Source organism: Lagenorhynchus albirostris, chromosome 9 (assembly GCF_949774975.1).
Source record: "Lagenorhynchus albirostris chromosome 9, mLagAlb1.1, whole genome shotgun sequence".
In the NCBI taxonomy this organism is placed as follows: domain Eukaryota; kingdom Metazoa; phylum Chordata; class Mammalia; order Artiodactyla; family Delphinidae; genus Lagenorhynchus; species Lagenorhynchus albirostris.
The window spans coordinates 3,326,373-3,340,904 of record NC_083103.1 but is presented as its reverse complement, the minus strand read 5'-3'; the positions used below and the strand labels follow the sequence as shown (position 1 = coordinate 3,340,904).

Here is a 14,532-nt window from a genome sequence, read left to right as displayed (position 1 = left end):
CTAGGCAGAGTGGAGCCGCAAGAGGAAGCCCCTAATAAAGTACTTTCAGTTATGGTTTTATACCGAGCCCTTTGATTCACCCCGAGATACCTGTCTTCCGTCTGGTGTATCAGGAAAGCAGCCCGCTCGGTTGTCCTTGGTCTTCTGTGTGCTGAGACTTGAGCTTTCAGTCGCGGTCCCCCGTGTCTGTTAAAAGGCGGCCATGATTCCCCATAACTGTTTTTTGAGTTCTTTCAGAGTCACATTGTAGCTTTAGAGCAGAGTCAGGTGCAGTGTTAGCTGACCCTGTTGCGTGTCAGAGAGCTGCTCTTCAATAGTACCTGCTGGGAATTTGGTGGAAAATTCTCTTCCTGTCGACAGTGCAGTCTCACAGGGCAACAGAGGAGGTTCTGTCTTATAACCCCTTCTGTGCAGTTGTGTTTGCTGATACTATGAGGGCCCTGGAAGGTGGGGTCCGAAGGCTCCTACACCTAATTTAACACATCTAGGGTGTTCTAAGTTAATAAAGGTCATGAAGTAATTTCACAGAGTGCTTAATCACATGTAAGAGTTGATTGTGGCTTTTTGGTTTTTTTTTTTTTGCAAAATAGAGGTGCTACTAGGAGCTAATGACAAGCCTGAAATATTCTAAAATTGTGACTAAATCAGAAAAACCAGGAGCACACCACCATAAGGTTTTTCAGGAGACTTGCTAAGCTGTAAACAGTACGGCAGTTCCCGAGCGGGGCCGGGGAGAGCAGCATGGTGTCATCTCACCAGAGGAGTGGAGACGCTCCTCGGGCGTGCTGTCCTTCCCCCAGGATGGCCTTGGCTTCCTTCTCAAGTTCAGCGCGCCTCAAACCCTGATGGCAGCCTCCCACCACTCCCAGACATCTCTCTGTGCCATGTTCTGATGGTGCCACCATTGCCAGGAGGCTGCAGCAGGATCTGGAGCTCGGCCGGGGGAGTGACGGGGCAGTGATCCACCTGGTGTCCTGCAGCTGGAGTGCGCCGTGTTGTTTTCTTAACGTAGGTGCTTGGGGATGCCCACATGGTGGTTGGCGTCGATGATTCCCAAATGGCTCACCAGCAGGTGAACCACTGTTTCCCAGCAAAGAGAAGAAAACATGGTTAAAGGACCTCTCAGAGATGTTCTAAGTCCATGTGATGTGACTGTAGATAGAACATAAGCATATTAGGTATAATAACTTAGCATGCAACTAGAATAAGTAGTTCTGTCTATTTATTTTCATAAATGTGTAGGACTGAGCCTGAGTCAGAGTCGGCTGTTTAATCTGCATTCCTGAAAGCGTCTGTTAAAGTGGCCGGAAAACTTTTGGCAGTTGTCTTAATGGGAAACCAGGGGGATTGAATTTTACTTGAAATTGCCTTATATTTGGGCATGTATGCTATATATGTAATATTTAAATAAATAATTTGGATATTCAGGTATATAATCATAGGTTTGTGATTATTTTTACTGTTATATAATAGCATAATATTTTAATTTGTCCTTTATTGCCATGGGGAGGTTAGAAAAGGCAAAGATTCTGGGCTTCCCTGGTGGCGCAGTGGTTGAGAGTCCGCCTGCCAATGCAGGGGACACGGGTTCGTGCCCCGGTCCGGGAAGATCCCACGTGCCGTGGATTAGCTAGGCCCGTGAGCCATGGCCACTGAGCCTGCGCATCCGGAGCCTGTGCTCCGCAACGGGAGAGGCCATAACGGTGAAAGGCCCGTGTACCGCAAAAAAAAAAAAGAAAAGGCAAAGATTATAAGTGGAGAAATTGTGGTGATATTTGAACAAAATAAATGCTTAAAAAAATTTTTTTTTGCAAATAATGTTTTATGTTTAAAAAGTAGTAGTGCAGTCCTCCCCTTGCCCAGGACTGTGAAGGTGACCATGCAGGGTGAACCTGTGCAAGCAGTCTTCCTCATCAGTGGACTTAGTTATAGTTGTTGTGATCTTCTTTTTGTCAGGACATCAAAACCCTGTAAATTATAAAATATACAAAGAGATGCTAAAAGCAGTGAAACTAATATTTCTTTAGTACACTGTAGTTTATCACATTAGAAACATTGAGAATTAAATTACATAACCCTTTGACCCAGCAGGTCTGTTTCTAGGTGTGTACCTTAGAGCAATACAATAGCTCCTTTTTACAATATTTTAAATTATAATCTGTGCTATCATAAAATTATATCCATTTTAAAATGTACCTGAACACATGATTTTAAGAAATCAGTACAATACCCTAATTGTAATATAAAGTGAATTTTAAAAATCAGTTTACAGTGAAGTATTTTGTTATGTACGTGTTGGGGCATGACTGCACTAGAAGACACAAGTCAGGTGTTTGTGTTCCTGCTAACGGATGTTTCGGTGTAAGAGATGATCAGAGGCCATTCTATAGGAAAGGATAGGAATGTCAGGATGCATCAGGGTAAGTAAAAAACAGACCAGTCTCACTTGTATTTGATCCAAGAAAAATAAATAACAGTAACTGAAATAAGGAAAATGTGCCGTTTGTGTTACAGATTGTCAGGTGAGAAAATGAGGACGTGTAATAACCTCACGAACGAGCTGAGCCTTCTTTGTAAGAGAAATGTCAGCATAATTCCCCGGCCGTGAGAGGGTCAGGGGAGCGAAGGATGCTCCAGAGAACGTGTTACCTCTTGCTCACACCGGGTGCCGGGCTTGCATTTGGTGTCTAGCATAGGAAAAGGTTTTGGAGACTTTGATGTGATAGGCAGGAGGGAAGGAGGATGGATCCAAAAAAGAAAAATTGACACCGAGGTTTAATAACACCCAGGATGGTGGGACTATAAGGAAACATGTTTTCACACATTGCTGGCCAGTGAGGAATAATTTAACAGTATATTTTAAAATGATCAACATCCTTTGACTCAGAAATTCTCAGATTATCCCACAGATATATTTGGCACACATGCAAAATGATGTATGCGCAGGATTATTTGTTACCATGTTATTTGTAATAGCAGAAGATTGGAAACACAAACAAATGTCCATCAGCAAGTGAATAAAAAATAAATTAGGGCTTTTGAATTAATTGGTATGTGCAATCATTGCAGCTATAAAAAAGGAAGAGGACATCATGAACTGATATGGAAACATCTTCAGGTTATATCCTTAACCGAAGAAAAGCAAAGGGAAATGGATGTATTTATTGGCATATATATATATATATATATATATATATATATATATATATATATATATACAATTCTAGATAAGCAAGAAACCCATGACTTTAATTACGTATTGTGTGGAAGAGCAAACTGGGCTGCAAGGGAGACTTTTCTTATGTATACCTTTATTACTGTTTCAAAAATATATATATTTTTTGAAGCTTTGTGTTAAAAAAGCTCTGTCCTAAGCCCCCTTCCATTGCCGCTGCTATTACTGTTTTTTAAAAGTTCGTTACAGCTGAAAAGAAACATCTCTGTGGAAATATGGACTTTACGCTGTTGCTAATGGTGGTTTAGACAGTCAAGGTCAGACAGGCAGTTTCTGGTCTCATACTCTGAAGACAATTTCTTTATGATTCAGTAATGTCTTGGGACATGCATAGATCTATGAAATGAAATATTTGAAGATGAAAACTGCTTTATACTCTAGTAAGCGTGAGTAGTGCTAAAAACCACATAACCTGCTTTATTGGGAAATTTGAAACATTATATAAATACAAACTGGATGTTAACGTACTTCATATTGTGTTCTCCTTTTGTTACTTCCCAGTGTTTTAGAACTCAGGAGGTGCTCATTCCTATTTGAATGAAGGATTTCTGCCCTTGATTTTTTTACTTCATTGGTTTGATTCTCCCTCAACCCCCAGGCTCAGTTTTTTAAATTTAATTAGAATGTTTTCGCCTGTGATATTTCACTGACATTATACACTTGTTTCTAAAACATATGAAATATGCATTCATACTTATATTCAGGTGGTTTTGAAATACACATGTGCATTTATTTTTCAGATTATCTTGACTAATTGTAAGAAACTATGTGTGTTTAAATACTGAAATGCTAATAACAACCAAAAACATTTTGGTTTGCTCTTTAGCAGAAAGATAAAAATATGTGAAGCAAAACTTATAATTACTGTCCATGAGGAAATCCCAATTTTTGCCTAAAAGAAAATACATTCCAAAGAAGAAAGGAGTGATGGCTGAGATAGCTGGATATTTAAATTGGAATTTAGAAACAGAAATGGAACAGTTCACTCATTTACATTGTGGAGAAGTATGTCTACTGCTCTGTATGCCCAAAAACCAAAGTATAGATCCACATAAAAACTTGTGCAGGAATGTTCATAGTAGCATGATTCATGATCGTCAGAAAGCACGAGCAACCCAAATGCCCACTAACCAGTGAATGGATAGACAAACCGTGCTGCATCCGCATACTGGAATTATTATTGAGGCGCAAAAATGAAAGAGGCACGACACACACTGCAACGTGGATGAACCTTGGAAACAGTACACTGAGTGACAGAATCCAGACACGAGAGGACAGGTATTGTCCAAGTCCATATGTGTGGAATGTCCAGAATAGGCACGTGCCTAGAGACAGCAAGCAGACTGGCGGCTGCCGGAGGTTGGAGGAAAGGGGTAGCTCGGAGTGACTCCTAATGGGTCCGGGTTTCTTTGGGGCAGAGAGGCCGGCAGCCCAGGCGGAGGAGGTGGCGGCAGCGGCCAGTCTAGGAGATGCAAGTGTGAGATCGAATTAGCAGGCCCAGCAGTTGGCAAACATGGAGGAAAAGGAGGGAGGCCATGTGGTCTCCTCTACTCTGGGGGCCAGGAGGAAGATGATGAGGTCCTGGAAGACAGCCGAGTGGAGGTGCATGGTGGGCAGTTGGACAGTGACCCGGCACGGGGGGGGTGAAGCCTGACACAGGTCAGACAGGCATGGTTTGTAGGGTGAACAGGGGACCTCAGACAGAGCCCCCGGAGCACCAGCCGTTATGAGATGAGCAGAGAACTAGGGACCAGGACAAGGGGGAAGAAAGTGGGAAGGGGAGGGTTCAGAAGCTCCCCCATAGGGCGGGGTAGGTGAGCACTGAAGCTGGACTGGGTTCAGTGGAGACAGGGGTGGTGCTGGTGTGTCAGCCAGAGCTCATTCAGTGAGGCTGGAGGCTGAGGCCACCTTGTAGTGATGAGTGGGAGAGCAGGAGAAAGAATTAGAGATTGAGATACGGCGACTTTGGGGGAAAGTATCTGGACAGCTTACGTCCACGTAGGCGGCCTGTATTTGCTCGTGCCCTGTAGTTTTAACCTTGTTTAGAAAGGAAGAAGGAAGTGAAGATTGGCCTTTTTTTTTTTTAATAAGTTGGGCTAATGATTTCATTCTTTTTGTTTTAATTTTTAAATTTATTATTATTATTTTTTTGGCTGCACCACACGGCTTGTGGGATCTTAGTTCCCTGACCAGGGATTGAACCCGGGTCCCGGCAGTGAAAGCACTGAGTCCTAACCACTGGACTGTCAGGGAAGTCCCTGGTATTTTTTTTTTTTTAAAAAAAACAAAGCGAGTACGTACTTAATTGAAATTAAACAGGAATATAAGTTAAAAAGACAGACTCATTTCCAGCCCACTTTCGCATCCATAGTGGATAATCTGCATTAGCAGTTTGGTGGGTGTCCATCTATATTTTAAATAAGAAATACAAGTTGGGGCTTCCCTGGTGGCGCACTGGTTGAGAGTCCGCCTGCCGATGCAGGGGACACGGGTTCGTGCCCCGGTCGGGGAAGATCCCACATGCCGTGGAGCGGCTGGGCCCGTGAGCCATGGCCACTGAGCCTGCGCGTCCGGAGCCTGTGCTCCGCAACGGGAGAGGCCACAACAGTGAGAGGCTCGCATACCGCAAAAAAAAAAAAAAAAAGAAAGAAATACAAGTTTGTGTTTGCTTTTAACCCAATTGAGATCGCATTGCAGTACTGCTCTGCACCATGTTTGTTAGGTTCAGAGTATACAGTCTCAATTGCGTAATTGCCAAATGCTAAGTATGAGCATAAATTTTGTCAGTATCTATTCTTAGAAACGAGAAAAAATAAATCAGATATATTGGGACTTTTGAACTGCTTATGCATTTTGCTCTGTTGCTTGCAATAATCAGTAATTGAAAATCCAGTGCTATTGCATTCACGGCTTTAAATATGTCTAGTGAGCTCATGACTCAGATTTTGCACAGGTGTAAAGTTTGTCTTTTTTCCAAGTGTCCCTCTGTCCTTCTTCTCCCATCATTAGGTCGCAGAATAAGTAGATAGTTATACATAACCTTTCCAAGCATATTTTAATCAACACATTAGAGTTTCAAATATGATTTGCTGATTCATTTTAATGTATAAACTTCTAATTTTCTTTCAGTTCAAACTTTGACATGCTTTTAAACCTAGGACTGTGGCCAATATCAATAGCTTCCGTCAGAAGATAAACTAAGTCAGTTCTGCAAGTCAGTTTTTCAGGTGTTCATTTTAGTTTGCTAAAAATTAGACCCCATTTCCATTCTTTATTATACTCCGTGTCCCTACAGTAAGAGGACATATACTTTTTGCCTCCAGCGAAGCTTTAGTCTTGTTTCAGCAGGTTAGCAAAAATAATGAAACGTAATTTAAAAATAAAACAGAGCTATTGGTGGAGATTATAGAGAATAGAAGATGTAGAACCGTAACACGGATGGTCAGGTAAAGAACACGGGAAGGGTGTCGGGACCACGTGAGGGTAGGAAGTGGCCAGACCCTGCTGCTTCCCACTTCCCTTGGTGTCTGGGAAGAGAGAATGGTCATCGCTTCTAGAACCAAATGTTGCATCTGATCCATAGGACTTACTTTTTTTTTTTTTAATAAATTGATTTATTTTTATTTACTTATTTTTGGCTTGTTGACTCTTGGTGCTGCACGCAGGCTTTCTCTAGTTGCGGCGTGTGGGGGCTGCTCTTCATTGCAGTGCGCGGGCTTCTCATTGTGGTGGCTTCTCTTGTTGTGGAGCACTGGCTTTAGGCACATGGGCTCAGTAGGTGTGGCTTGCGGGCTCTAGAATGCAGGCTCAGTAGTTGTGGCGCACGGGCTCAGTAGTTATGGCTCGAGGGCTCTAGAGCACAGACTTAGTAGGTGGCACGTGGGCTTAGTTACTCTGCGGCATGTGGGATCTTCCTGGAGCAGGGCTTGAACCCATGTCCATTGGCAGGCAGATTCTTAACCACTGCGCCACTGGGAAAGTCTCTTGATCATGGACGTTGATCAGTCATGTCTGGTTCATGTAATCTGATCCTATTATCTAGATCCAGAAATGATAATTATCGGCATTTTCACGCATTATGTGAAATCAAGTTCTTAAATTGATTTTAGTGGTTGAATGTTATTTTCCCTCGTCTCAGTCCTAGAAAATGTCAAATGGAAATACAAATCTGTATTGTGCAGACTTATATTTTAAACTGAAAATACTCCAGTGATTGTTGTATCTGTTCCGTTTCAAAGAATACTTCAAACTTTAATTACAGTAAATAGAATGTCACTTTTAACTGGCTTACAGTACTTTTTAAACAGACATTTTTTTCTAAAGAGAAAAAAATTTAGATGCTGACAGTTAGGTTCCTGTCATGGTGATAGAGTAGATCGTTTATTGCACGTATTTGGGATTTATTCAGGCTCTACAGTTTTTTTCTGCAATGATAACACAAACACAGTGCACATATGAACGTGCTTTTGGAATCTTAAACTTTGGAATTTCCTGTCTAATGTTTATCTAAACTCCTAAGTTTAAATTTGCTTTGATACTTTTTCGGTTGAATTCTTTTGAGCAAAGAGAAAGGTTTTTCTTTAAGGAGTAAAAATAATTGTGAAGTTCTGTAAATTTTTTTCTACCATATTCAAAGCAGTATATCGTAGAATGGTTTTAGCTGTTGAATTTATTGTAAGAAACACTTATATTTAGCCAAAATGTTGGGAATTAAATATTCTCTTAATAGGTGAATGAAGACAGTTTGGAGCTATTAGGAAAAACTTGAGGAAACTTTGTATGTAAAAGACATAGGCTTGCTTCTGGTGATGAAAGAGTTAAAGGAAAAGTGACTATGGAAAAAGGCTTGTGTGTGGAAGTGGGGCTAGATGGCGGTCCCTTCTAGCTCCAAGGGGGGTGAATGTGTGAATCGCTAGTTGCGCGCAGCCGGCGTGTACAGGCGTCTTCAAGCTCCTCCCGCCCCCACCAGCCCACAAACTTGCAGTGTGCACTTGTTATGCTTTGACTCCATATTTCACTTAAAGGCAGTGAAATGTATTCATGATAGATGGTAGGACTTTGGAAAATAAAACCCCGAAATTCAACCCTCCTGGGGCCTACAGGCTGCGACCCTACCGCCTTGTTGTGGTCCTTCGCCCTTCCCATGTCTCCCTTGTCTTCTTTACCCACGGAAATTCCGTGGTCCATTATCATCACACACACACACACACACACACACACACACACACACACACCCTACCTCAGCACACACACACACACACCCTACCTGAACACCCACACCCTACCTCACCGTACTCGGAAACCCGCTCCCGTTAAGTCCGTTCCCTGTCCGTGGGTGTCGCTGGCAGCCTGCAGTGGACCCGAATGCCCACGGTCGTGGCACTGGTGTCCGACCCCCTCTCTGCTCAGTGGCTACTTGGTGCCCGCCCCTCCTCCCCTCCCCAGTGCACCGCGTGCACCCTTCCACTCAGTGCAAAGGCATCTGTTTTCTCAGGGAGATTGGAAGAAATTAGAAGAGGACTTCCAGAAATTCCCACCACACATCTCCCTGTGTGTCTGGATCTGTGCCTACGTATTTGAGTGCCTTTCCCTTGACTGTGGGTGAACTGGGCGCCCCCGGGAAAGGCACCCTCTGCACGGCCCCAGCTGACTGACCTGCTCTCGGCTGCTCGGGTAGTGGCCATTGGCTCCCACCTCTCCCCTGGACTCTGGCCGTCAGCGTGCGAGCCCCTGTCCCCTCCTGCAGCAGGGCTCTCTTGACCCTGTGTCTCCTTTAACCACTGCCCTATTTCTCTTCTCCTCTTAACTCAAAGTCCCTCAAAAGAATGAGAGTGTGCCCACTGCCGTCCTCCTCCCATCCTCTGTTGCCCTCTGTCCACCCAGGCTTTCGGCCCTGCCAGGGCTCCCGACCTGCTATGGTCATGGTCACCTCTGGCCTCCATTTCAGCAGACCCGCCCACCAGGGGCCAGTCAGATGACTCCCAGCAGCTGTTGACCCTGGTGACCATTGCTTCTGGAGCATTGGACTCCAAGGTGTTCCCCTTCCCTCCTGGCCCCCCGTGGCCGCCCTTGCTGACGCCTCTCATTTCCAAGCCGTCCAGCGTTGGCTTCTCACCGGGCTCAAGCCTCATCTTTTATCGCCCACGCTCAGTGCCATGAGATCACTCTTCCACCTCGGCCAGCATCCCCGAGAAGTCCAGACCGGGAGGTGCAGCTCCACTTGAATGCCTTAGAACCTCTCCAATTAAGCTTGTCCGAAACTGGACTTTTAGACCTCCCTTCAAAGCCTGCTCTTCCCGTAGACATTCCCTTCTTAGAGAATGGGGCCTCCATCCTTCCCTCACTCCTGCCAGAATCCTTGGAATCGTCCTGGACCCTTATTTCTCTCAGATTTGTTGGATCTGTCGGCAAATCCTGCTGGCTCTACTCTCCAGCGCGCCCTGCCCCCCCCCACCCCCCGCGGTGTGCTCACTCGCCTGGCCTCTCCTGCACTTTCCCGATGCCAGGCTGCCTCCCCACATCTGGCCTCACCCTCTTACAGGCTCTTCTGAGCACAGCATCCAGAGGACCCTTTGAAGGCTGATGATGGCCACAGCAGGGGCACATGGGATCCTTGCATTTCGCCCTGAGAATTCTTCTATGTTCTGCGTGTCTCTAGTCTTGGTCTTGGGTCAGACCCTCACTTCTCCCCAGGGTTCTTGCTGTGGCCTCAGCTGGCTTCTCACTCTTAACCTCCTCCAGCCCAGCTTCGGCCCTTCTCCCAGGGACTTTTGTTTACCCAGCAAACCATTTTGAGCAGCACATCCTTTGTGTCAGGCACTGCCTGGAACTTTGAACAGTTTGGCCCCTTCCCTGTTCAGGGCCCCCAAAGTCTGTAAATAAGACAGCTCCCAGAGCCTTCAGGATGAAGCACAGACTCCTTACGGGGTCCGCGGGACCTTAGTCTAGCCTCTGCCCACCTCCAGCCTCACCTTACTCCTGCCTGCGGGTGCCCTTCTCCAACTTCAGCGCCGTACTTTCGTGACGAGGCTCTTGCCAGCTGGACAGCTGGGTCCTGCTTGCCATTCAGTGCAGGGGCCATCCCGGCAGCAAACCTCCCATCAGAGATGGCTTCCGCTCTGCTCCCACGGTGGCCTGGGTGACTCCCATGCAGAGCACGGGGGTCGTAGCTCGCTTGCCTGTCTGTGCTGTCGGAGCGCCCGGGGAGCGGCCAGGCTCACCTCCTGGCGTTCAGCCGTTTCTCGGATGCATTGTGACTTCCAGTTAGGATGGCAGCATAAACTCATGCTTTGACATATGTCTTCTCCAGACCCAGCAGTGGAAAGATAAATTTAAACAGAGAAACATAAACCAGAAAATATGGCCAGGCCCCCAAAACAAGAAAATACCCTTAAGGATAGAAGCGGGGTACCCAGTGTGGGGAGCTTGAGCTGGCTTGGTGCCCCGGCCTGTGGTGCTCCAGGCCCTGAGCCGGTGGTGGCACAGGAGACGTGGCTCCCGTGGGTTACGGTGATAGGATCCAAAGTGTTGAGGCGAATTAGAACTAGATTCAGACTCACTTTCTGAAGCTGGGGTTGGCCTCAGTGTATAGAGGCCAACTGCCCTCTATACATTGGGGCTTTATAGGAAGTTGTGGGCCCGGGGAGGATAGAAAGCAATACCTGGAAGGCATGGCTCTGTCTGGTGGTTGGTTCTCCAAGAGGATCTGCACTGTCTGTAATGGAAGCAGGCAGCAGGGGCCCTCGGTCACCATGGAAACGTAGTTCTGGCCTGAGGCCTTGGGAGGCTCAGAGGGGCAACCACAGGACCTAGGCTGGGTGGGGGGGAGGTCGGCACCAACAGCGTCACCTCCTACTCGAGGGGAGCTGGAACCCAGGTCCCACAACACGAAGATCTCACGCTGAGAGACCCTCCCAGAGCCCGCTCCTAATGCAGCCATGCCTTGACTCCATGTGAGATTTGCAGATGGGGCCTGGCAAAACCGTCAGAGAAGCGTGCTTCAGGTGCTTCAGACCTGAGCTAACATCCATGAAGAGCAACTAGAAATCATAGGACAAGAAGAGACAAAAATGAAACAAGAGCAGGAGGGCCTGGCCAAGAAACAACTTGAAATCCAGTCAGTGAGAAACATGTTAGGACGATGAACTTTGGGCTGGACATAATCAAAGACATTTAGTGACAGGCATTTTCTTCATGAAACTGACTCAGACTGCAGTGCAGAGGGGGACAGTGTGATCAAAGAAAAATCCAGGGCCCTGAGTTCAGACGACCTTAGAGCCAGCCCTGCCTTTGACCCTCACGAGTAGTAACTGCTTCTCAGCCTAGGCTAGTCTGAGTCAGGCTTTCTCTCACCTGTAGCAGGAAGAGTGTTTCTCATACAGGATCTTAGTAATTAGATGGAAACCTCTCCCTGATGTTAGACATTAGATGATCTGACAGTCAGCTAGTTATTTACCAGAGGAATCAGCTAGTCAGTGTAATTAACATGGGCACATCTGAAAGAAATCTCAGAAACTCAGGAAGGGAAAGAGCTTGCTGCCAGGACAGGGAGAGGAGACGTTGTCCACGTGGCTGCCCCGCCCTTCCTGCTTCCCAGCCACAAAGCCCAGTGCCGATGCTGCCGGCCAGGTCTCTGAAGATGTATCTTCAGAATCTTGGTCAGGTTTGAAGACACGTTGGATTATTTCTGTCCAGCGTTCCTGGGATGTCTTCGTGTTTGCAGGTCTGCGCTGAAGTACTGAAGTAAAGAGTTGTTCACGTTCTGTAGCTGATTGATGCTCTCTGGAGCAGCCTTGTCTCCAAACAGCACCGTGTATACGTGCGCGCGCACACCTGTGTAAATTGTGGTGAAATATATACAACATAAATTTACCATTTTAACCAGTTTATTGACTGTCTGGATGACTTCAGTGGGGTCAGGCTAACAGACTGGCCTTGGGGTACCATTAGCCTTTTTCCCGGGGGACACTCCAAAGCCTGTTGCCTTCTAGACCTTTTTTCTTTACTCTCCCCAGTGGTTCTAGGTCACATGCCTGTGAGTCATTTAAAAAAATCTTTATCCACTTTGGCATTAGGATTTACGTTCAGGAAAGTATCTCGGCCTTCCCTGGGTCTTGAGAAGGCAGGCTTGGATTCCCTTCCCCGCCGTGTGCGTGCCAGGCTCGGGGGTGGAGGGGTGAAGGTTGGTCGGAGTTGTGGTGTTCTGTGTGGTCTTGGGCTGCTCGGTGGACCCCTCATTCTCTGGAGGGTCAGAGAGGCCCCGCTTATCCCAGGGCGGGAGTTGTCTCTGTGTGAAGCCTGGGGAGGCTTGACGGGAATTGGCCTTTAGAGACACTCTCTCGCTCTCTTTTGTATTTATATTTATATCTATTTACTTATTTAACTGTTTTCTAGGAGTTTGCAGCACTTACTAAAGAACTAAATGTATGCAGGGAACAGCTCCTCGAAAGAGAAGAAGAAATTGCTGAACTGAAAGCGGAAAGGAACAACACCAGGGTTAGTAGGGGATTCTCTGTGTTAACATTTGCCTTGGGGTCACGACTGGGCTCCGTGTTGCTGTCTTTAAACTCAGAAGATGATCCACTCTGTCTGTTTTTAAACACATTTTCGACATTTTCCCACTGAGTGGACTGGGGTTGATCAGTTCAGGGTTCTCATACCTTGCTTGAAATTTATGATGAGAGTTAATGCAATTTTAATACATTCGAGGGGGAATTTCTCTAACTTTATTTATTTATTATTTTTTGGCCACGCCGCACGGCAAGCGGGGGGCGGGTCTTAGTTCCCTGAACAGGGATCGAACCCACGCTCCCTGCAGTGGAAGCACGCAGTCCTAACCCCTGGACCGCCAGGGAAGTTCTCTCTGACTTTAGACAGAACCAGAGGGATTCAGACCTGTCTTCACACGGTTTTGGCTTTAGTGTGAGATTGAAAGGAGTTATTGCCCCAGATTCAAATATGAGATTGAAAGTGCTCTGTAAACCGTGCTCACCTTGGCCTTGCCCTGCAGCTGCTGCTGGAACATCTGGAGTGCCTGGTCTCGCGGCACGAGCGGTCCCTCAGGATGACGGTGGTGAAGCGGCAGGCGCAGTCCCCGGCAGGCGTGTCCAGCGAGGTGGAAGTGCTTAAAGCACTGAAGTCGTTATTCGAGCACCACAAAGCCCTGGATGAGAAGGTACCGCCACCACACGGCAGTTCCGGGTTTGTACACGTGCTGCGTCATTTGGCGGACAACGCAGGTGTTTGTGCAACTTTAGTTGACTTTTGAGCTTCTTGAATTCTTGTAAACACGGTTTTTCTATAAGAAGCCAGAGTTCTACATGGTTAAAAAGTATTAGTTGGCATAAATGTCTCAAGATTTATTATATCCTGTGTATCAAGTGGCTATTAGGAATTGGGTAATAGAATTTATTTAGGGTGAAATTTTAAAGCTATTAGCAAGCCGGTTTTCTTGACGTTAAGATCGACGAAAGACATTAAAGGTATTCTATTATGTTATATTACACTAATAGTCTACTAGGATAGCTATGCAATAAGAATTGAATTAACATATCTACACATATACACACACACACTAACTGAATCCCTTTTGTTTTCAGGTGAGAGAACGGTTACGAGTAGCACTTGAAAGGTGTAGTTTGTTAGAAGAAGAATTAGGTGCCACACATAAAGAGGTAAGCTTGATAAATCGTCATACAGTTTCAACTGAGGGTTCCTAATTCTTAATCCCTTCATTTTAAAAAAGTACGAAGACTGTAGTAGTAGATATCAGATGTTACTTATCTTTCTAATTGAGGACCAGCCCATATGGGTCATTTTAATGATTAGTAAACTAGACTTTTATTTCGGAGTTGCAGAATCTCTTAAGTACCCATGTCTCCAGTAGAAGGTAAATTCTGACTTTAATGACCTGGTTATATTCAGGATGGATGACATCACCATGTGTTTTCTTTTCAGTTGTGTTTTTCCAAATGGAGTTTTGCTGTCTTTACTTATTTCTTTACTCTCATTCAATTGTTTGCTTTTAGCTAATGATTCTTAAAGAACAGAATAACCAGAAAAAGACACTAACGGACGGGGTGCTTGACATAAACCACGAGCAAGAGAACACGCCGAGCGCGAACGGAAAGGCAAGTCCCTGGTCCCCTCTGTGTGGTTCTCGTCCCACCCGTCCAGTCTGTGCACGCGTGTTGGGAACCTGTCGCCAACGCACCACTTCGGCCCGAGCGGCCGTGAAAGTTGTGTGAACCCACAGCGTGCAGAAGGCAGCTTTGATCTTACCGACTTCCCAGAAGTGC

The 14,532-nt window shown here is 45.9% G+C and overlaps 1 protein-coding gene across 11 annotated transcripts in view; it reads left to right on the top strand.

Moving 5' to 3' along the window:
- The window catches only part of PPFIA1 (PTPRF interacting protein alpha 1), a 113,206-nt gene that overhangs the window by 46,773 nt on the left and 51,901 nt on the right, over window positions 1–14,532 (top strand). For all 11 annotated transcript variants that reach the window (XR_009542283.1, XM_060158276.1, XM_060158277.1 and 8 more), the window contains 4 exons: window positions 12,629–12,730; window positions 13,245–13,409; window positions 13,834–13,908; window positions 14,263–14,364. Coding sequence is in view for 10 of the 11 variants with exons in the window: in XM_060158276.1 (XP_060014259.1) it covers window positions 12,629–12,730; window positions 13,245–13,409; window positions 13,834–13,908; window positions 14,263–14,364 (444 nt within the window). In the remaining variant the exon portion in view is untranslated. The remainder of the gene's footprint in view (window positions 1–12,628; window positions 12,731–13,244; window positions 13,410–13,833; window positions 13,909–14,262; window positions 14,365–14,532) is intronic.